At 41.8% G+C, this 22668-nt stretch overlaps 1 protein-coding gene across 5 annotated transcripts in view; it reads right to left on the reverse strand.

The window, feature by feature from the left end:
* ARHGEF33 (Rho guanine nucleotide exchange factor 33) overlaps window positions 1–22668 on the reverse strand; it is a 74000-nt gene that overhangs the window by 14706 nt on the left and 36626 nt on the right. For all 5 annotated transcript variants that reach the window (XM_043604116.1, XM_043604119.1, XM_043604121.1 and 2 more), the window contains exons 7-15: window positions 21983–22125; window positions 19208–19267; window positions 17935–18159; window positions 12979–13108; window positions 7679–7811; window positions 5641–5724; window positions 4392–4475; window positions 2584–2732; window positions 1425–1589 (exon numbers count right to left, since the gene is read on the reverse strand). In XM_043604116.1, the coding sequence (XP_043460051.1) occupies window positions 1425–1589; window positions 2584–2732; window positions 4392–4475; window positions 5641–5724; window positions 7679–7811; window positions 12979–13108; window positions 17935–18159; window positions 19208–19267; window positions 21983–22125 (1173 nt within the window). The remainder of the gene's footprint in view (window positions 1–1424; window positions 1590–2583; window positions 2733–4391; window positions 4476–5640; window positions 5725–7678; window positions 7812–12978; window positions 13109–17934; window positions 18160–19207; window positions 19268–21982; window positions 22126–22668) is intronic.

Raw genomic sequence — 22668 nt, forward strand, 5'->3', positions numbered from 1 at the left:
ATTTTGGGGCTCTATTTGTTTCACTTCAAAGATCATTCTCATAAAAGCTGAAGTGGGGGCACCTGGGTGGCTAGGTCAGTTATGCATCCGACTCTTGATTTCAGCTCAGGTCATGATCTCATGGTTCGTGAGTTTAAGCCCCGAGTTGGTCTCTGCACTCATAGCACAGAGCCTGCTTGGGTTTCTCTCTGTCCCTCTCTCTATGCCCCTGCCCCACACGCTCCTGTGTGTTCTCTCTCTCTTTCTCTCTCTCTCTCTCAGCAAGCCCAACACGCTCCTGTGTGTTCTCTCTCTCTCTCTTTCTCTCTCTCTCTCTCAGCAAGCCCAACACAGGGCTCAAACTCACGAACCTTGAGATCATGACCTGAGTTGAAGTCCAATGCTCAACCGATTGAGCCACCCCAGTGCCCCTGGAATTTTGAGTTTTGGTTCCGCTTATCTTTCCAGAAATCCTGGTTTCAAAAGTAGCCAAGTTGACTTTATCCTTATCCTTTAGAGGTAAAGAGTTCCAGATACATAAATGGCCTATTCCTTAATGTAAAAATCATCAAGAAGTTTGCTCAATAAGAATCCAGCTTAGTGGGGGCACCTGGGTAGCTCAGTCGGTTAAGAGTCCGACTCTTGGTTTCAGCTCAGGTCATGATCTCACGGTGTGTGAGTTCGAGCCCCGCGTCAGGCTCCGTGCTGACAGCACAGAGCCTGCTTAGGATTCTCTCTCTCTCTCCCTCTCTCTGCCCCTCTCCCACTCGCTCTCTCTGTCTCTCTCTCAAAAATAAATAAAACTTAAAAAAAAAAAAAAGAATCCAGCTTAGTGTGCTAGAGGATTGTATGCAGAGACTTTAAAAAGCTGTCAAATACATCCACTGCACAGAAAAACTTTAAGAGAAGCTGTCACAAGTGGAGAAAAGAGCTTATGAAGTCCTTTTATGAAGAAGCTTCAAGGGGAATCAGGAGGACTAAACTACACTCTCTGTGCATCACCTCAGGCCTATTTCTCTTTTCAGAGCCTGGAGTTCCACTCCCCCCTGACTGGGATTCTCTCCCTCTACTGTACCTTTTGGAGAACGTAAGTAGGTTCCCACCCTTCTGAGGAGCTATAAGATGCCTTCCTGTCTTCTTGCAGCACTCTCTTCCACCCAATCACTGTCCAAACCCAAAGAGACTTATGTTGTAGATGGAGGGTGGTTATGTGTGGTAAATTGTTAGGAGTAGCCGTCAGCCTCTAGGCCTGCCCCTCAACATTAGCCTTCCTCTGGGATCCAAGTTTTGCATCAGCTGCTTGCCTGCCCACATAGGCCTGATGGGGCAAGAGAGAGGAGAGTCCTGTAGATCATACTCCTGGTTCTGGCTGTCCTGCTACCCCACACAGACCACTTGGCACCCAGGGCCTTGCCATTAGCATTTCCACAGCGACAGGTGCTTACGTGACAGCAGGGCCAGAGCTGGGAGCAGGAGGGTAGGGTTGCAGCATCTCTTCTGAGTGGATACCGCTGTCGCGTACAGCCTCAGGGCCTGCAGTGGGGGAAGCATCTTGTCCAGTGTTTGCACACTGGGAAGCCAGGCCTTTGTACAGCTTCGCCATGGATGACCTATGAGAATAGAAGTAATCATTTTCAGGGTGTACATTGGGAAATTGGCTTTGAACACACAGATTAGGACAAGAAAGATAAGGAGACAACATTTCTTAGATGAAGCTCATCTGTGAAGTTCTCTCTCTCTCTCTCTCTGGCCCTCTACAAACAAGGTTGTTTACGTAACAGTGTAAGCTAGATGCTGGGCAAGAATAAGGATGCTGATTAATTGCCTGAATTAAGTTTGGGGGAAAGGGGTGGTATAGGAAGATATCCCCCAGACCAGCATCTTTTTCCGGTCTCAAACACCCACAGAAATTATTCTGTTTTCCTCATTGGTTGGAGTGAGGTTGAAGGAAATCCAGGTCACTAGAAAGTTCTGCTATAGATTGCTTCTGTTCCCTCTGAAGCCCAGATTCTCCCCAGTCAGCCCTTTTTGTTTCTTTTTAGCATTAATTTGTTCAACCACCACCCCTCCCTTATTTGTTTTGTTTTTATCCATAGCACTTATCACTATCTAACTTACTTATTAACTTGCTGTCCAGCCCTAGAAAGTGAGTTCCATGTGGCAAAGATTTTTGCTTCTTTTGTTCATTGCAGTATATTCAGTGCATAGAGCAATGCCTGATGCATAGTAAGTGCTCAATAAATATTTGTTGAATTAATGAAAGAACCCACATGCTGGCCTTTAAACTGCATTTTTTTAGTCTGGCAAGCTTAGGGAAACAATTTCAATGGTTAGTAACATGAGATAAGGGGGTCTGCATAAGTATTAGAGTAAAACTGTTTATTTTTCTGAGGTAATTTCCCCCAGGTAATAGGTACCTCCCTCCCTATAGCCAGCCTGGCCATCTCATTCCCCACCTCTTCTCTGTTCTCTTCTACCTCCTGTCACTGCATTTCAGCCACTTTCAATACAGTGCGGTTACTTGTGACAGGTACCCACATTGTCTGTATTCTTGTTCTTAGAAACCTTTGATAAACCCTCTAAGCAGCACCATCAGAACCTTACTTCTTGAGCTTTTTCCGTTTCTGAATAAGCAAATCCTCATTGCATTGAAACAGCAGGGTGTAATGCGAGATAAATACTCGAAGGCGCTGAACACACACCAGAAGTAGGTAATAGTCAGGGTGTTCCTGCTCTGTGAACTTCAGGACATTCTGGATGGAGGAAAAAAGGAAGCAGCATTGCATAATTAGAATGAAACATTTTGTCTCTTGTACCCTTTGCCTCCATCTGTTGTGAGCGTTTGGTAGCCATTTAATCAAAACAACAATACATATGGCCAATCTAATTGGCTGAAAGGTTAATCTTAATCTAATTAATCTGAAAGGTTAAACTTGACGTTCTCTTTGTCCATCCCACCAAGGGAGACTAATAGTCATCACTGTTCCTGTTTTGGCTGGATGTAAACATAGGCTAATTCCATCTGAAAAATTTGAAGGATCTATTCATTAGATTTTTGAGGTAATGGAGCCATTCTAACAATTACTGTCTATAAGCAATGCCTTATAACCCAAATAAGTCAGACTAATGGTGAGAATGTCAGACATCAAGGGGAGGATGTTTATGATCAAACCTGGTCTGGTGGTCCCTACTATATTGCCTACTGTGTGGTAGTGGAACATGCATGTTAGTTGGATCTGGAAAGCTAATGTGTATTGAGTCTTCCTATTGCCCAGTACTAATCCCTTTACATATTCGTTTTCTCATTTAATGTTTACCACAGATAGATTAGGTAGGTGCAATTATTATCTCTGTTTAACAAATAAGGAAATCAAGGCACACCGAAGTTAGGTAATCTTCATTAGGCCACACATCTAACAAGTAGCAGAGCCAGAATTTGAACTCGTCAGACAGTAGAATCGGGGCTCTCATTTATCATACTGCTTGCAAGACCTGGGTTTGAGCCCTAGATTTTTTCACCTATAACATGTGTTAACTTGAGCAAGTTACTTAACTTCTTTGGCTATTTCCTTATCTAAGCAATGGTAATAATACCTCTTTCATGGGATTATTGAAAACATTAAATAAGATAATTTAATTTATTGTGAGAAGATCTTAAAATCTAAAGCCACATATAATTGAAAGTCTTCTTAATACTGATACTGGGCTACTTCTACCTGAGATAAATCCCAAGCATTTCTAAGATGCTTTCAACTGAATTACTTAGGAAAATCAGTCAGCAATTAAACCAGAAGAGGTGGATGTTAGAAATAAGAGGGACTGGTAGGGATGCTGGTGAGCCTTTCTCTCAACTCTACTTCCTCCAAGGGGCTGCAAACCCTGTGGAAAAATGATGTGCAGAAGTCACCTCATCAACTTCTTCATGCTTTGTCTGTGACATAAGACATAAGCAATATATGGCAGGCTCTTGGACTCAAGCCAAAAGAAAGTAGTCAAAGAGCAGTTAAATGGACAGGTTACATAGATACTTCTTAGATGCCAGGGATGGGGATGGGGTAAGAGTTTAGGGGTACATTTAGATGGCTGTAGAACAAGATGGAAGGGACTCAATAGGTACTTAGAGTCTACCAGGAGCTTCTATAGAAAGATCCTGGATCAGCAGAGGTGGTGATTGCTGGTAAATGAAGATGGAACTTCAAAGGCAGACATCATGAACCAAAAATTTTTAGACATTGAGATTGTGGTTCGTACTACAAGGTAGGCATGGGATAATCATAGCAATCTAAATCATTTAATTACTCTTTAGAAATACCAATGATTCTTCCTTGACCCTTTACAGTGTTTCTCATTTAGAAGCCAAAAATAGTAGTTTAGCTTGAAAATCATCTTGGTGGCTTCCCAGCCACGCCTACCTGTAGATGTATCAGATATTCAGGGATGCGCTGGACTATGTGAAAAAACAGTGTGTAGATGTCAGATTTAATCTCTTCGTCACCCTGAATGAAAGAAAGGTAGAGTCACTCTTCGGTGTCCCTCCGCCTCTGGCTGCAGAACCCCAAAGTCAGTCCTACCAGAGTAGGCAGAGTTTTTTATTCCCAGAGCATTTTCTTTCTCTAAAGTGTCATGGTCCTTCATTGGATAGGCCACTTGTTCAGAGACATGCTCAAGGAGACAATTCTTCTGTAGCAGAGAGCATATCATATCATTCTTTCGAATCCACCCAACTTTACAAACAACCCCCTCCCTCCCCACTACTCTTGTTAGCACAGTGCTGGACACAACTGGGCACTCAATAAATTATAACCGAGTTGAATAAATTCATTCAGGTTCTCTTGTAAGTACTCATTACAGTGGCTTAGTAATAGGCCCTAAGGGTGGCCTGGAGCCTCATGAGGGTGGAGACAGAGTATAACTAGAAACTGGTCACCCGGGCTGGCAGAGCAAACATGTTGGACTCTCCCCATGTCCCTTTCTTTCCCTCCCTTTCCCTTCCCTCTCCTCCCCTCCCCTTACTTTCCTTTCCTCAAATATTTGATGGGTGCTAACATGTGGTAGGCGTTATACTTATAGGGTTGAGAATAGTTGGGGGGGGGTGGAAGTAGACTGTTAATAAGAAAGAGACCCTCACCTCTCGTGAAACTTGATTAACTCTTAACTTTAGGCTTCTGATAGAGTTTCTTCCTATTGACCTAAAATAACTAGAATTGTTAGATATTTATATGTGCTTCTTGAGCACCTACTATAGCATTGCAGTAGCAATACTTAAAGCTACATGATTAGAACCACTTTATGATCTTATAAACTGATACAGGATGATTTCAGTTTAATATTCAGATTCAAATTGTACCTGGAAAAAAAAAACCCTCATAGAGCATGCAAGCTGTGGCCTGAGGATCTCTGCTTAGAACACCTGTTTGCTTTGTGTAAACTTCCAGTGCAATAGATCAGAGAGTCAGCGAGGCAGGGCGTGGACCAAAGCACTGGCACTCATCCTCGAGTGGGCTCCTTTAACTCCAGGTAGGGTGTCAGGGACTCTGTTGGAGCCATTCCTCAGCTTGGAAGACAAGCTGAGTGCATGTGTTGTGTTCCCCTAGGTGTATGAGCAACTTCCTACAGATATACCTGTAACCAAAGGGCAGTACACACACAGAGTCACCTTACCTCCTTCAGAACAACAACATGAACCAAAGAGATGCATTCAGGTAGGTCCCTCAGGTAGGCAACATAATAATCCAAGAAATTATTCTTAAAAACAAACACAAAAATGCATGGTAAGACTCTGGACATAGGAATGATAGCAGCTAATATTTTTACAGTCGTGTGTTTCACAAAGGAGTACTTTGCAGAGATTATTTTGATCATTTAATGTGTTCGTTAATATGTTTTGGGGGGTTTTTTAATTCATTTTTTTAAACTTTTTGGTTTTAAGGTAAATATCCCTATGAACTGGAGAACCAAAATTCAATAATCCTGCTTTCATGAGAGAAAGTGAAAAACCAATGCAGCGGAGAGGGGTCATGTAAGTTGAAAATTTTTTTGTGTGTGTTTATTTATTTATTTTGAGAGAGATAAAGGGCAGAGAGAGAGGGAGAATCCCAAGCAGACTCCACACTGTCAGCACAGAGCCCAACACAGAACTCAATCCCATAGAACTGCAAGACTGAGACCTGAGCTGAAATCAAGAGTCGGACACTTAACCAACTGAGCCACCGAGGCACCTCGAAAAAGTATTTTTAAATTGTTAAATGATTAAAATGCATATTTTGTTTTTAAGTTACTTTTAATTTCAGTCATCTGCATCCAGTGAGGAATGTTGTCCAACCCACCTTCCGGTGTCTAGACCAGTGATTCTCAATTTTTGCCACTAATTGTATATTCCCACCATTTGTTTATTCTTCTATGCAGTATGCCTTCAAGAAAACAATTTTCAGCTTCCAAAGTTATATTCCCACAGATATAACAACTCTCAGCCCAAGAAAGCATACTTAAAACAAACAAGTAAAAGTGGTATTAGAGGGATTGCATTATATCCATACAAGTAAATAGTTTGTAAATTATACAAGTAAATAATTTGTGAACTTTGTCTTATTACCTACAGTTGAGAATCACCAATATACAGAATTTGATTGCAGGCTAACTATGGCTTGCAGACCAATTTTAATTAGCCCACACAATATATTTTTTTAATGTTAATTTATTTTTGAGAGAGACAGAGAATGTGAGTGGGTTAGGGACAGAGAGAGAGGGAGACACAGAATCCGAAGCAGGCTCCAGACTCTGAGCTGTCAGCACAGAGCCGATGTGGGGCTCGAACTCACGAGCTGTGAGATCATGACCCGAGCTGAAGTCAGACTCTCAACCAACTGAGCCACCTAGGCGCCCCTCACAATATTTTTTAAATAAGAAATTTCATACAAAATTCTGGATTTCCAGCGTCTCTTAAAATATCAGATCTGGAAACTCTAGTCCCTTCTTCCTGGATAATAATTAGATAATATTCCTTGTAGAAAAGCATATGTGCTCCACTTACGCTCACCTCCCAACAGTCCATACTGTATTACACTCCGCTTATTTCCACTGATTTATATCACTACCTGGCCCCGTAGGCATTTGAGTTTGCAACCTCTGGCCTGGGTCATACTTTATTTGTAGAACATTACAGAGATTTCAAAACTTAGCACTCTTCTCCAAAAAGTGAAAATAAAAAACATTCAAGACAAACCACTGCCTATCACATTTTTAAATACCGCTAAGGAATGAAATTAGGTGAGAAATACAAGCACATATACAAACCCCCCTATACTAATGTTGGATGGATGGATATGTATAGATAGATAGATAGATAGATAGATAGATAGATAGATAGATAGATAGACAGACAAATACACACACACACACTTACGTGCATACTCAATGGGCCGTTCTACATAGTACAGGGGAAAGCGATGGGCTAGAGGTTAGGAGACTTGGGTAACAGATCCATGACTGCCTAGCTAGCCGGGTTATTTCAGCAAAGTCTTTTAATGTCTCTGAACTTTATTTCGTTATCTGTAGAGTGAGGAGGTTAGACTAGATCTCAGCAGGTTTCCTATCTCTGAAAAATCACTGGTTTGAGGTTCTCCATTCAGAGAAGCAGACAAGAGAGACACAGGTGCATGTAATTCAAGTTTATGCAGGATTTTTTTTTTTTACAACTTACCTCATCATTTGTTAATTTAAGGAATAAATCTCCAAGAACTCCTTGGCGTGGCCACTTCAAGACCCTTTCCTGCAGAGCATGGAGCAAATCGAGGTGCTGCTGGACAAGGTACCGTAAAGAACCAGGGAAGAGGCTTGAAACAGAATAGAGATAGGATCACACAAACCAGGTGTAGAGAAGAAAAGAGCCTATAAGAACATATGCAGGAGGTCCCATTTTCCCAGTCATTCAAAATATTCTGAGCTCTGCATTCAGGATTTTTTTTTTAAAGTTTGCCATTGTAGACCTCACAGAAAATATCCTCAGGATGTAAAAAGACCCATTAGCAATGGTTCCTCCACAAATCTATATTGTACTAATAAGGAGCATATCACTTGAATGGCTTTTTTTTTAAGCTTATTTTTTTTAGTAATCTGTACACCCAATAAGGGGCTCAAACTCACAACCCTGAGATCAAGAGTCACACGCTCTCCCAACAAAGCCATCCCGGCACCCCTTGAATGGCCTTTTTAAAGCCAAACTGTTACTCTCTCATTTATGTGACAGTGGAAATTCTCAGGGAAATCTTTTTCAAAATTTTAAAGTTATTTCCACTTGATCTGCAAAATAGTCTATTCTAATTAGTGTTGTAGACAACAGCACTGAGGTGGCACTTGGTCATTCTTAGCTACTGGGTAAGGGACTGATTTAGGGAAGAAGGAAAACTTGTTTAAAGCTAGCAACTAAACGCTCAGGGGACAGGCATATGAAAGTGTTCATTTCCCTTCCCTTCGTTATCCAAGAGGAAAACTGAGCAAGGACAGAGACTTGCCTGGGAAGGCTGTAGACCAGGCCTGGCCTGTTACTCCCAGGAGTTTCACAGAGCCCCTTCCTACTCTCACAGCCCTCTCCCCCATCCCTTAGTGTGCCTCTTTTTTTGTCTGTTTTTGTTTTTTGGTTGTTTTGTTGTTTTTTCAGAGGAAATGAAGGGAGGAGAAGTGTCAGAGAAGGACACAGTGGAGAGGAGAGAGAGAAAGAATCATCGGAGGAAGAAGGGGGTGGATGGAGAAGAGTGGGACAATCAGAGGCCTATGGGAACAAGGATGCAAGCTGCAAGGAAATGGAGTCTTGCTGGGCTACAGCAGGGATCTGAGCCCTAACTTGGCGACTTATGGGAACTGAAAGTAGGTTCCCTTGTGTTTTGAAGACCACACGTTTAACAAAGATGAAAGTGCTGGCCTGCTTGTCACCGAGAGCTGAACTTACGTGGATATTTCTCCAGGGTCCAACGAGAGTAAGTTAGTGGACAGTTGGTGTGCTTTGTCCACCCTGAACAAGCAGACCTTTGTTGAGAACAGTAGAAAGACCATCAGTTTGATAAGAGGTCTTTCAACCCATCTCCAAGGAAAGCAAAGACTCCCCTGGAGCTATAGCTCAGAGAAGACACACAGATTGGAGAGGGTACCCAGCCCCCTGTGAAAAGATACAAGGCCTCCTTCATTCCTGCCTTTTCCCCCTCCACCTCCTGTGCCACTGGTCTCCGCATATGCAAAGCCAGCTGGTCTGTGCTTCCTGAGCTCTTATGGCTGGCATAGTGGGCTTAGGAGATCTAAGTGATCCCTGTCTGGATCAGAGGGAATTTGGAGGAGTGGCTAGGAGACAGTCTGACTGGGAGGAAACCATAACATTGCTGGAGGAAAGCACAACTGATTGAACTGAACAAGTGAAACACTGTGCCAGCAAAAGGTCTAGATGTGAAAGATTTCTCCCCACCCAAGGCTTCCATGGCTTCCGGTGATATTCCTGATGTGACACTGAAAGCTGTTAGGGCCCCACACCATGGTAAGATCTGACTTGGAGATAGGTTGTCCTTTTAGGTTTTGTAATATCTCTTAGATTACCCCTTTCCTTTTTTTCTCTCTTTACTGCTCTCCTGGCCTTGCCTGGCCTCACCTGAGCTCACCTTCTTTCTCTTTCTTTTGAGACAGCTGCCTTCTGCTACATGGTGATCAGTATACTTGCAGAGTTGGAGAGCTGGTAACTTGGTTGGAGTCCAAGTACCTCCTGGACTGTCCACTGGGGTAACAGAGATTTCAGGGTGAGGGATGAGGGTCAGAAAAGGCTAATGCCCCCATCAGGTATTATGGAAACACATAAGTTACAGGAAGAACAATGACTTGTGGTGGGTTCTTCACCAAATATTGGGGAAAAAATGTTCTATTTAATAAGGTTATTATTTGAAATTGGAGACGAGTGTGGAGAAAGTGAGCCAGGAGATGGAGAACAGAGAGAGAAAGAAGGCAAGCAGTATAGACACACACACACACATAACCTATTTCACTGTTTTGCCTAGAGCCAGACGTGATTCTCAGAAGCAACTTTTTCATGAAGATGAAAGTATTAAATGCTCAACTTCTTATCTGTTCCTTACCAGGAGTGAAATTACGGCAACGTGAATTTGTTTATTGTTTTTTAAAACCTTCAAAGTTATTTCAACTCACACACTACAGTACTTAAAAACAAGGGAAATAAACTAAAAGCAATGAAAGAAAACCCAGTTATAGTTTCAAATTAATAACTTAGTTCTTGCCAGTTCAATTTTAGGCCAAAATAACTCCTGAGTTTCAGCAGCAGGATGTGACCCAATCTGACCCGCATGGATAATGAAACATTCGCCACCTGGTGGTGATCTGTAGCACACTGAGTTCTTGGTGGATGTGGCACTGGAGTTTAGCTTATGAGACTAACTGGCAGTCAAGTCAAGCTGACTTTGCCCCTCCCTACAAGTATTCAGACAGACAGGACTATTTGATCCTGAGCTGATAATTCTATCTATAGAGTGAATCAGACCAGAAAAATCCAAGAACTCCAACTTCTGTGATCCTCCAGCAAATGAACAACAGCCCACATGTTCCACTCAGACCTCCGCTGGTAGCTTGTGCCACTGCAGTTTCCAGCCCAGAACCAGGGCTGGCTTGAAACAGGCTGAGGAGGCTCTTGAAGGCTTTTTTCCCCCCCTAGGGAAATCCTAAAGTTGTATCTTAAAGGTTTGAGAAGATGTGGCAACCTCAGTTTTGAGTGTCAGTTTTCAGCAGGAGCAGAAAGTGCTGAAGCCTTGCAATGTGTGATGGGAGAGATAGGAAATGTTATTAACTTATTTCATCTTTACATGGGGGAAAATATCAGTAGAGAAAAGGAATAATCCCATTCTGCTATGTTTTCATTCAGCTGGTCTATTTAAAGCACACACGGAGGCTTCAGAAAAGCTTAGAAAAAAGAAGAAACGTAGTCACTGAAGGAGGATAATGGAAATCTAACCCTAGGGTGGAAATATGGCAACACTGCAAAGCTCAGAACTAGAATCTTTATATTAGTAAGACTGAGAGTATCAACTTAAAGCTTTTCTCATCTTGATCTATGAAAAGAAAAAAGAGGGTCAGCTTAGTAAATAACTAACATGCAGAGCATCGTCATGGATATCAGGAATAACTTATCTTACTTTCATGGAATTTTGTATAATAGTTTTAATTTTTTTTTTAATCTCAGGATTTGGGGGAGATTAGTCCTTCCTCAGCAATGGGTCATAGGAGAACATCTTAGACAAGCAGGAAGTGACGGCAAGTCGAAGAGAGCTTCCGTGAGCCAAGCACATTTCTAGCATCCCTACCTGACAAATCAGTTGAGATCTGAAGTAAGAACCTGTGGGCTGTTAGAAGGGAAGCGTAAGTTGTGAGATGGGAAGAAACAGAAAGTCTGCTTCTGGCTGAGAAACTTGATATAGTGCTTGTCAGTCAGGTGACGTCTTTGAAACTACAAGGTCCTTAGAGAAGTGGCATGATGTGGAAAGATCACAGGGACAGGGGCACACAAGCCTGGGTTTGAATTTGGGCACTAATTGGCCATGTGGCTTTAAACCCCTCTGGACCTGAGTCTCTTCATCTGTAAGACAGGGTTCACAGGGTTCTTGTGAAGGTTTCATGAAGTTATAACTGAAATGCCTAATTACTGTGATCCAAAATGAACAATTCTCTCTCCTTACCCCATCCCCAAATTTTCAGGGACAAGGAAGAGAAGCTGCTGGCTTAGTATCTCAGATGTGGAAGCAAAACCCCACCCAGAGGTAGACTTGCCTTTACATTTGATTCATATGTAAGATTGGAGTCTAGCAGGGGAATTAAGGGGCCAGATGGGGAAGGAACGACCAGCAGGAATCTAGGTGGCCACTGAGAGAAGGTGAAGCCTGGTCCAGGGCCTCCAGTGGTCAGAGCTTTCACCATGTCACATCACCCTTTCTGTCCCTTGTTTTCTATGCTTTGTTTACCTCAGTTTTGCAGTAAAATAATTCTTGAAAATAGTCAAGTCACTTTCGAGTTTGTCAGGGAGTATCCCCTCATCTCGGCCATTTAGCTAGGGGAAGCTTTGTGCTCTGGTGACTAGGTACCTTGTTGGTAGCCACAAAGCCAAGTAAAACGAGGGGATGGAAAAGAGCAGGAAAATTTGACAATTAGGGGCTTCCCTAGATAGATTCACAATATGAACCATCAGTGTCTATTACTTGATAGCGTATTTAAACCGGTAATGCTACGTTTATCTATAATAGGCCATAATCTAGACTTTCCAAGCTTTTGGATTGACCTTTTCCTCAACTAATCTGGATTATTCCATCTTCATCACATTAGTCCTTTCCACCAAACCAGAGTTTCCTCCTTCCTACTTTTCTCAATGGAGAAGAGGCGGAGAAAATAGAAAGATTATGGACAGATACCCTTCAAAAGAGTGTTGTAATCTTGGGGCCAGCATGCTCCAGACCCTGTGGAAGCACTGCCCCACAACACACACACCATACACACACACACCACATACACACACCACTTGTGCACGATTCGGTACTATGGGACCACCTGAACAAATGAGAAAGATCCAAGTCCCAGGGTTAACTAGCCCCATGCCATTTATCTGATGGCCACTTAGTGCTTCAGACCTCCCTGCGTCCATTCCCTTACACCCCCTGTGAGACCTGTGGTCCCACGAGAACATGCAGATGTCAACAGAGAGCAACATCTCCCTCACTGTAGCATTTATTTTCCCTTTAGGTTCTTTACAGACATGCCAGGGATACTGAAGGCCCCAGAGACTATACTCAGTTTCTTATCTAAATTTGTGACTTGCCAGGGGTTACCTGCTATCACTGCCTATGCTCTTTTCAAAGACTATTCCTGGAACTCCTCACAGGTCCCAGAATTCCCCAAATGGAAACAATAAACAACTTACCTTAAATCTTAAGCAATCTGAAAAAGGAAAGGCAATGAATACGTGGGTACCTTCTCTCTTTGGAATTCCTCTTTCCATCTGACCCTTGGAACGTTGCCTTGATCTTCAGGATCAGAGAGATGTTGATGACGTATTTTCTTTCCGATTCAAGCAGTTCTAGAGCCACGGTCTGTCTTTTAGCTTTAAAAATAAATCAAAGAGGGAATTTTTGTCAACCACTCCTTCCCAAAACTCTGTTAAATTATAGAAAGCAATAAAAAGACACTAAACCCAATAAAAAGAGACATCGGCAAATTTTTGGAAGATGGAAAACAGAATGGGAGCATGGTAATTAATTCAGCAGAGTGAGGGCACAAAACCTTGGTGTTCTCATCTGCAGATGGAAAATCTGCTAAGAAGCAGAAAGGCTCAAGAAGTGGAGGCACCAGGCGCCACAGAAAGTGCAATTTAGGAGCAATGCTGAAAACAGGAGACATGGTCTACATAAAATGCAATTGAACTTCCAGGCCCCTCCCCCCATGCCACATAGCTTCCTCATTTATGCCCCATGCGAAAATGGGAAAAACTAAACTAGAGGGGCCCTTATCTCTGGGGTCTGGACTAAAAACATCAGAGAGGAGAAGGAAGAGTTGAGATGCCAAAAGGAAAACAAGGGAACTCAGAAGGCTTGTGTCCTTCTGGAGGAACAGGGAGACACCCCCCCCGCCCCAGCCCCTTCCTCTGGAGGTCTTCCCACAATGCCAGTTCCCACTCCTGCCACTCTTCAGGCAGGAGACTGGAGGATCTACCACTGAAGAAACGGAACTCTCTGAGGAATAAAGACCTACAGACACTGACATAAGGAAGTCACCTATCAAAAAGTTAATTTGCCACCCGATTAGCCTACAGTGAAGCCCATTTCCTGATAAGCTTGGACAATATAGAATTTTGCAGTTTCTTTTTATTTAGGGCTGTATGTATATGAAGAAAAAGGTATTTACCCATTAGGAATAAATAGAGACAATGCAGGAGATGGAATGTATAGCATGGTGACTATGGTTAATAATATCATATTGCATAGTTGAAAAGTGCTAAAAGAGTAGACATGAAGTTCTGGCAAGAAAAAAAAAGTGTAGTTATGTATAGTGACAGTGTTAACCAGACTTACTGTAGTGATCATTTCACTGTATATACAAATATCAAATCATTATGCTGCACATCTAAAATTAATATAATGTTGCATGTCAATTATATATACCTTAATAAAAGAGACAATGGAGAAACAAAACTTTTTTTTTTAATTTTTTTTTTCAACGTTTATTTATTTTTGGGACAGAGAGAGACAGAGCATGAACGGGGGAGGGGCAGAGAGAGAGGGAGACACAGAATCGGAAACAGGCTCCAGGCTCTGAGCCATCAGCCCAGAGCCTGACGCGGGGCTCGAACTCACGGACCACGAGATCGTGACCTGGCTGAAGTCGGACGCTTAACCGACTGCGCCACCCAGGCGCCCTGAAACAAAACTTTTTAAAAATCCTACAGTTAATACCTCAAAGAGGTACGAAAAAACATTCTAATCATTTAATAGTTACATGATGCTAGAGGCGCCTGGGTGGCTCAGTCAGTTAGGTGGCTCACTTTGGCTCAGGTCATGATCTCAAGGTCTGTGAGTTCAAGTTGCACATCGGGCTCTGTGCTGACATCTGAGCCTGGAGCCTGCTTCAGATTCTGTGTCTTCCTCTCTCTCTGGCCCTTCCCTGCTTGTGCTCTGTCTCTCTCTCTCTCTCTCAAAAATAAATAAACATTAGGGAAAAAATTTTTTTAATAGTTACATGATGCTGGTTTTTTTGTTTGTTTGTTTTTTTGTTTTTGTTTTGTTTTAAGAAAAGAGAACACTCCAGAAGAAGGAGGAGGAGAAAAAGAAACTTTTTGGCATTTTTTCAAAGATGAAAGAGTGGAAAGTAAAGTCAAGGAGGTTTCCTGCCTTCTTCCCTACTCCCCCACCCCCAAAACAAGAAAGACATGTTGAAGAAAAATAGACTAGAAAAAGATGGTAGTGGAGAAAATCAATCCATGAGACCCAACATCAAATTAGTAGAAGTTTCAGAGAAAAGAAAGAAAATGGATGAGAGCATATTATCAAATGAATAATAGAAAAAAAAAAATACCAGGACACTCATTTCTAGAGGAAAGAGCCCATTGTGCTCAGCGTAATTGATGAAAAAGACTCTTGCACCGCTGTGACACTTCAGCACACCAGAGGTAAAGAGAAGATCCTAAAAGTTACCAGAGAGAAAAATCCAGTAACATACAAAGGACTGGGGATCAGAATGGTACTGGGCTTTCCAACAGTAACACGAGAAATTAGAGGACAATGGAACAATGGCTTCAAAATGATGAGGGAAAAAGATTTTATATTCACCTAAATTATCAACAAAGTATGCGGAAGCTACTGGACAATAGGTTCCATCAAACAAGAAGTAAACCGAGAAACCAAGAAGGACACACAAGATAAAAACAAACAGGAATCTAGCATAGAACTATGAAGGGAATTCCTAGGAAGAGTGGGAAGTCCCGGGAAGGCAGCAGTGCAACAGGCCAGCACGGAGCAGGAGGACAGAGGTCTCTTGGCCAAATGCTTCTGGGGAAAAGAAGAAAAATGCAAATGAAAGATTTTCCATTACACTGCTAAGAAAAATTAAAGAAGACCTATGTAAAGGGAGACATATACCATGTTCTTTGATCGGAAGACTCAATACTATCAAGATGTAAATTCTCTGCTAATTGGAATAAAAAGAACATAGAGTCTAGAATTAGACCCACCCAAATGTGATCACTTGACGTTCTTCTCTATGCAATTCAATATGGAAAGGAAGATATTTTCAATAAAAGGTGCTGAAGCAACTGAATAATCACGAGGAAAAAAAAGAACCTGGACTCCCTCACACCATACATCAAAATTTATTCAAGATTAATAGATTGGGGCACCTGGCTGGCTCAGTTGGTAGAGCATGCAACTCTTGATCTCAAGGTCATGAGTTTGAGCCCCATGTTGGGTGTAGAATTTACTTAACAACAACAACAAAAGATAAGTAATAGATCTAACTGTGAAAGCTAAAACTATAAAGATTTTAGAAGAAAACAAACTAGAATATTTTCACAACTTTGGGATAGGTGAAGATCTCTTGGAAGGACACATAAGTCATGATCTATTTAAAAAGTTTAAAATTGGGGTGCTGGGGTGGCTCAGGCAGGTAAGCATCAACTTCAGCTCAGGTCATGATCTCACGGCCCGGGGGTTGGAGCCCCAGGTTGGGCTCTGTGCTGACAGCATATGGAGCCTGCTTTGGATTCTGTGTCTCCCTCTCTCTGCCCCTCCCCCGCTTGTTCCCTCTCTGTCTCTGTCTCTCTCTCTCTCTTTCAAAAATAAATAAACATTAAAAAAAATTTAAGTTTAAAATTGATAAACCTTATCAAAGTTAAGAGCATCCGTTCATCAAAAGAATATTAAGAAAGTGAAAAAGCAAGCCACATACCAGAATTCAATATTCTCTGCACATATATCTAACAAAGAACTCATATCCAAAATATATTAAGAAATCCTAGTAATTGATAAGAAGAGGCACTTCATAAAAGAAAATGTACAAATAACCAATTAGCATGCGAAAAGATTTTCAACATCATAAGTCATCAGGAAAGTGCAAGTTAAAACTACAGTATGATACCAGTTACACCCCCATGAGAATGGCTAAAATTTCAAAGACTGACCATACTAAATATTGGGAAGGATGTCAAGCAACCGGAACTCTCAGACATTAGTGGTAGGAGTATAAAATGTCCCAACCTCTTTGGAAAACTGTTTGATGTTTTCTTTCAAAGTTAAGCATAATCCTATCCCAGAATCTAGAGATTTCACTTCTAGGTATACATCCAAGAGAAATGAGGGCATGCATCCAAAAAAGACTTAGATGAGAATATTCATACCAGTTTTATTTATAATGGTCCTACACCGGTAACAGTCCAAATGTCCATCAACAGGAAAATAGGCAAATTGTGGTAAATATATTCCATGTGATTGAACTACTGAATGAAAGACACATAGTGTATTGAGAGAAAGGAGTCTGACTCAAAAGAGTATACATTGTATTATTCCCTCCACATGAAGTTCCAGAACAGACAAAACTAATTTATGGTGACTGAAGTCAGAAGAGTGGTTCTTCAGGTGCATGAGAGAGCTCTCTGAGGTAACAGAAATATTATATATCTTGATCCAGAGAATGATCACAAGGGGATATACATACATACATAAAAAGTCAATAAGCTTAAACTTAGGTTTTGTGAATTTTGCTTTATGTAAATTCACCCTCAGTAAAGTACTGATAAAAAAAAAAAAACAGCAGGATAAACTGGTTTCAAAACACAGAAGCAAGTACCAGAAGAAACTGTGAAAACAATTTAAAGGGGTTGCTGCTTTCTTCATAATAAACCTTTCGGTACTCTTTATTTTTTCATGTGTTTGATAATAAAAATTAATTTTTGAAAATTGCCTTCCACAAAATAGCCAGAGGGAAATGCCATTATGTGCCATATAATAGGTGTTCAGTAGCAACTAGTGATAGAAAGGAGAGGAAGGAAGGAAACGAGGGAGGGAGGGAAGACAGACCTTGATGCAGTATCTGGTATTTTGGTGGCAGACTTCCAATCCAAGATGCACATATGGAAGATTTTGCGTCACTGACAAAAGAGTTCACAAAATTCTGCCCTCTTCTCCACCACCTTTATGCCTTTTTTCTCCCAAAGCACTTCATTTCTAGATGTCATCGATCCCCAGAATCAAGGTGGTGGTCCCAAGCCTGCCATGTGACCTCGGGTGAGTCCCTTCCCCTCTACAGGCTTTAGTGTTCGTCTGAAAAGAAAACTGGAGACCAGGTGGTCTCATATCTCCACTGAATCTAAATTGCAAGAATTGTAGCCTGTAGGCTTCCCGTTCTTCAAACTTTCGGCCTGCATTCCCCTCTAGGGCTTACCAGCTAAAGAGGTTTCGCATAAAACATTTTCCAAAGAACTGTGCCTGGGCTGGCCAGCGTCCTTGAGTTTATCTGGGTGGTCTTTCGTGACATATTCCTCTCCCCATTCTTTACCATCCTTGGGCTGCCTCCACACACCAGATGAGAGATGGCCCTTGGGCTGGATATCAGCCGAAAGGCAAGGCTTAAGGTTTTCTTCCGCTTCAGGAGTTGTTGGGTTCATTCCTGAAAAATAGCACCCGCCATCAATATCTGAGTTAAAAAAAAAAAAATTGTTGTTAACGGTTAAATAGTATGCCCCTGTTTGGGTATACCTACCCCCTCCACTTGAGGATTAAATACATCAACTAAGGATTAAAGTTTCCACAGTTACAAAGGATCACCTCTGTCTGTTTCTGGCCTATACATCCTTATTCTTTGTATGTAGTTTCTACTAACCTAAGGCACTTTAAAAAATAAATTTATAGGGGTGCCTGGGTGGCTCAGTCAGTTAAGCGCTGACTTTGGCTCAGCTCATGATGTCACAGTTTGCAGGTTTGAGCCCTGCATCAGGCTCTGTGCTGAGAGTTCAGTGCCTGAAGCCTGCTTCGGATTTTGTGTTTCCCTTGCTCTCTGCCCCTCCCCCACTCAGGCTCTGCTCTCTCTCAGATAGAGAGAATAAATAAACATTAAAAAAAATTAAAACATTTATATAATAATATATTAATTTGTAATAGTATACGTTGACTCCCTGTATCTCCTTCCTTTTAGGTGAGCACACCAGAGAAAAAAATACAGAAGAAAGATGCCAAACACAATGTTTTTTTGTGGAATTTGTCTTCCTTGGTCCTGATAATGGTAAGGTGCAAAAAGGAAGGAGGAATGGAGGGAGGGAAGATGAAATAATTTGTAAAATACTGGTGAATTGTCTATTAAGTAAATAACTTTTAAATTAAATAAACTATAAAATGTGTCCACAGAAAACTTAGGTCATGCTACGTACGTCTGTAGGTTTCCCGTGAATGTTCTTTCATTGATAATTGAAATGAGCCAGAAAGAACCAAGGATTCTGGCTTTGTCTTAAACATCCCGACCCATTCTCGCTCCTTGGGTTTAACTGAGTCACTGACCTACCCCACCATTCATCTTAGATTCTTAGTAACCATAGTGCTTTCTCTTTGCCTGAGTTCTTTCATGCCTGCTTTGGGACTGAGGGAGTAGAAACAGGAAAGGTAAAAGCAGGGAAAGGGTATACTTGCTAGAAGAGAAGAGAACTAAAAACAGAGCCACTTACCAGGACCCATCATCCCCTTCACATTACTGTCTCCTACATGCATGGATCGGGACTCTTGAGCTGCAGAGGAAGGAAAGCTTTCAATCAGTACTCATTCCACTAACATGGGCTGGCACCTTCTATGAGCCAGACATTGGGGACAGACTCAAAGTCGACAGTTTACTGAGAGAGACAGAGCAGTAAAAAAAAATAATAATAAAATCTCAATATAGTGGCAAGCACTATTTTCCCATCTGTAAAAAGATATATTAAGTGGCATTTACCTCATAGACTACGGTAAGAATTAAATCAGTTATTATGTGTAACCTATACACAGTAAGAGCTAAATTATTATTTAACTATGATGGAGAGGATGGTGATGATGGGAAGAGCGGGAACAACGCTGCTCATATGTAAGTCAGACCCTGTCACTCCTCTGCTTAGCCCTCCAATGGCTTCCCATAAGCCAGAGGCTGTATAATGACCATTAGGCTCTAAAATATCTGCTCCCTTCCCTGCCTGGTGTTTCCTTCTTTTTTTAAAACCCCATCTCCCCTTGTCTCCCTTGTTCACTCTGCCTTAGCCCCACTGCTCCTGTTCTTCCTTGAAATCTTGGCTGTGTTCCCACCGGGACCTGTTCCCTTTCTTCCCTATGGTATGCAGGAGCTCACTTCCTCACTTCCTTCAGGTCTTTACCGGGCACCCTCTCTAAAATTACACCTGTGTTTATTTTCCCCCTTATCACTGACAAACTACATATTTTATGTATCTTGTTCATTGTCTGCTTCCTTCAGAACAAAGGCTCCAGGAGGGCAGGAGTGTTTGTTGTTTTGTTCACTACTATCTCCCACCATCTAAGTCAGTGTCTGGGATGATGGATGGATAGGAGGAAAGACGAATGGGTAGTGGAAGAGTCAGCACCTTGACTGCAATCTCCTAAGAGAGTCATAGCAGCAGCTACGAATCAACTATGTTATATAAGCTATCTCTGTTATAACAGTGGGGGAAGGAGGGTTACCATCACGCAGCTAAATGAACTCCATCGAGCACTTTGCAAGTTATCATTTTAAACCTTTTGTCTTGTGAACATGTTCAACTTCCCCACACTTGGCATCGATCTGCCCTCTACTTTCCAAGGCTGTCCTGTATTCTTTCCTAATAAGATCATCCTTTTACATCATGTTCTTCATGACATGGAGCAAAGAAAATAGAACCCCTTGTGATGAACCCCCTCATTCCCCAGATGGATCAGGGAGTTTTGCCAAGTTGCACCTACTGGTCTCAAAAGTAACTACTCAAAGAGGTAAAAAAACAAAAACAAAAACAAAAACAAAAACAAAACAAAAAAAACTTACAGAAATAAAAGCAAATCCATACTTAGAAGTTATACTGAGTAAAATCCATCTGATTTAGGGGCGCCTGGGTGGCTCAGTTGGTTAAGCCCTGGACTTCGGCTCAGGTCATAATCTCATGGTTTGTGGGTTCGAGCCCTGCATTGGGCTCTGTGCAGACAGCTGAGAGCCTGGAGCCTGCTTCAGAATCTGTGTCTCCCTCTCTCTCTGCCCCTCCCCTGCTCACACTTTGTCTCTGTCTCTCAAAAAAAAAAAAAATAAATGTTTAAAAAAATTTTTTTAAAAGCCATCTGATTTAGATTGATTAATGAAAGAAAGAGAGAGCGCTTGTGAGTGAGGGGCAGAGAGAGAGGGAGAGAGAGAGAATCCCATGAGGTGCAGAGAGAGGGGGAGAGAGTGCAGAGCCCAGAGCAGGGCTTGTGCTCACTCAATGCGGAGCTCAAACCCCCAAACCCTGAGATCATGACCTGAGGCTAAGTTGGTTGCTTAACTGACTGAGCCACCCAGGCATCCCCTGATTTAGATTTTTAAATTTAATTATGCAGAACATATTTACTGTCTATGAATATATTGTTCCTTCAGCCATAAGGGTAGGAACCACCAGCACTGCCACTGAGGAGCTTACAATTGGTTCAGAAGCCCTTGAGACTCTTGGAGATTTTCTAAATGTGACAAAAAAAACAAAAACAAAAACGAGAGATCAAGAGAGAGAGAGAGACAGAGAGAGAGACAGACAGGACAATTCCTCTAAACAATGTTAATGTCTGCACTCACTCTCCTGTGTAGAAGTGCTTTGCTGGACATTGCTGAGCATACAGAAGTGTAGCAAACGTGGAACTGGACATGGTTACAGATAGATGGAACTGGATGGAAAGCCAGTTTCTTTAGGACTGCCCAGGAACAGTTTTCTAGCATCTGTTCTATCATCCCTCAGATCAGAGATGTGCTAGTGACTGTCAACCAACGGACAGCACCAGCTCTGGCTATCCAGCGCCCCCCAAAAAGAAAATCTTTCAGTATATGTGCTGCTGAAGCGAGCACAAAAGAAAATCTTTCAAATTGGGCAGATCTCCTGGTCTCTTAGGATGCTCTGGATTCTTCTAAATTCCAGTTATTGGAGGAAAAATTTTGAGCAATACATCATTTTCCTGTAATAAGGATGGAGGACAGGGGCACTGGGTGGCTCAGTCGGTTGAATATCCAACTCTTGGCTTCGACTCAGGCTCATGATCTCACGGCTCATGGGTTCAAGCCCCATGTTGGACTCTGCACTGACCGTGCGGAGCCTGCTTGAGATTCTATCTCCCTCTCTCTGCCCCTCACCACCCCCCGCCAAAATAAATACATAAGCATTAAATAAGACATAAACCCATGCTCACTATTACTTAAGCTCTAGGAATCTGGGGGAAAGGTTGGCTTTTTCAATATGATTTGCAAAATGTACCTTTTTCATAGGCCTGAGAAGGCAAAAGGTTTGTAAAGTCTTCACTTGGAAGAACAGGTTCAGGGATATTGATTGAACGGAAAGGACTTCCTTGTGCTTGAGCAGGCCCCGCCTGTGAGCCATGTTCTTCTTTTTGAGTTTTCCTGGGGAAGGGAAACAAAGGGTGTTAATACCTGAGGGGTTCAGAAGAGAATCAGTTCAGAATAATCCAAGAAAAATTCCAAATTATTAGGTTGAACCATATAAAATTGCTGTTTTTGTAAATTAAAAACATATATTAGCAATTTTTAGGGTTCAACTTACTTCATCGCCAAAGCTGGGGAAAGATTTCAAATATGTATAAATCACATCCTAACCGTACCACCTATATTTTTATTTTTCTGTTACTGGCTTCCTTGTCATCAGGATCTTGAGAGTTTGCCATGGCGACAGTCTGCTTGGGATGATGTACATTCTCTTAACAAAACAACACAAAAGGTCCCGGGAAGCAGCAGATCTTCAACGAAAAACAATAAGCCAGTCTCCAGGGTCACACAGTTATTATTGGCATATTTCTATTTAAAACGTGATAAGTTAAAAACATGACAATGATTACCGCATATGTTTAATGGTGAGGCTTAATTGATTCAAACTGGTTGAGCTATTAACATACATTAATTTTCAATGGTAGAAGTAAACTAGTAGCA

The sequence above is a fragment of the Prionailurus bengalensis genome, chromosome A3, assembly GCF_016509475.1.
Source record: "Prionailurus bengalensis isolate Pbe53 chromosome A3, Fcat_Pben_1.1_paternal_pri, whole genome shotgun sequence".
Taxonomy (NCBI): Eukaryota; Metazoa; Chordata; class Mammalia; order Carnivora; family Felidae; genus Prionailurus; species Prionailurus bengalensis.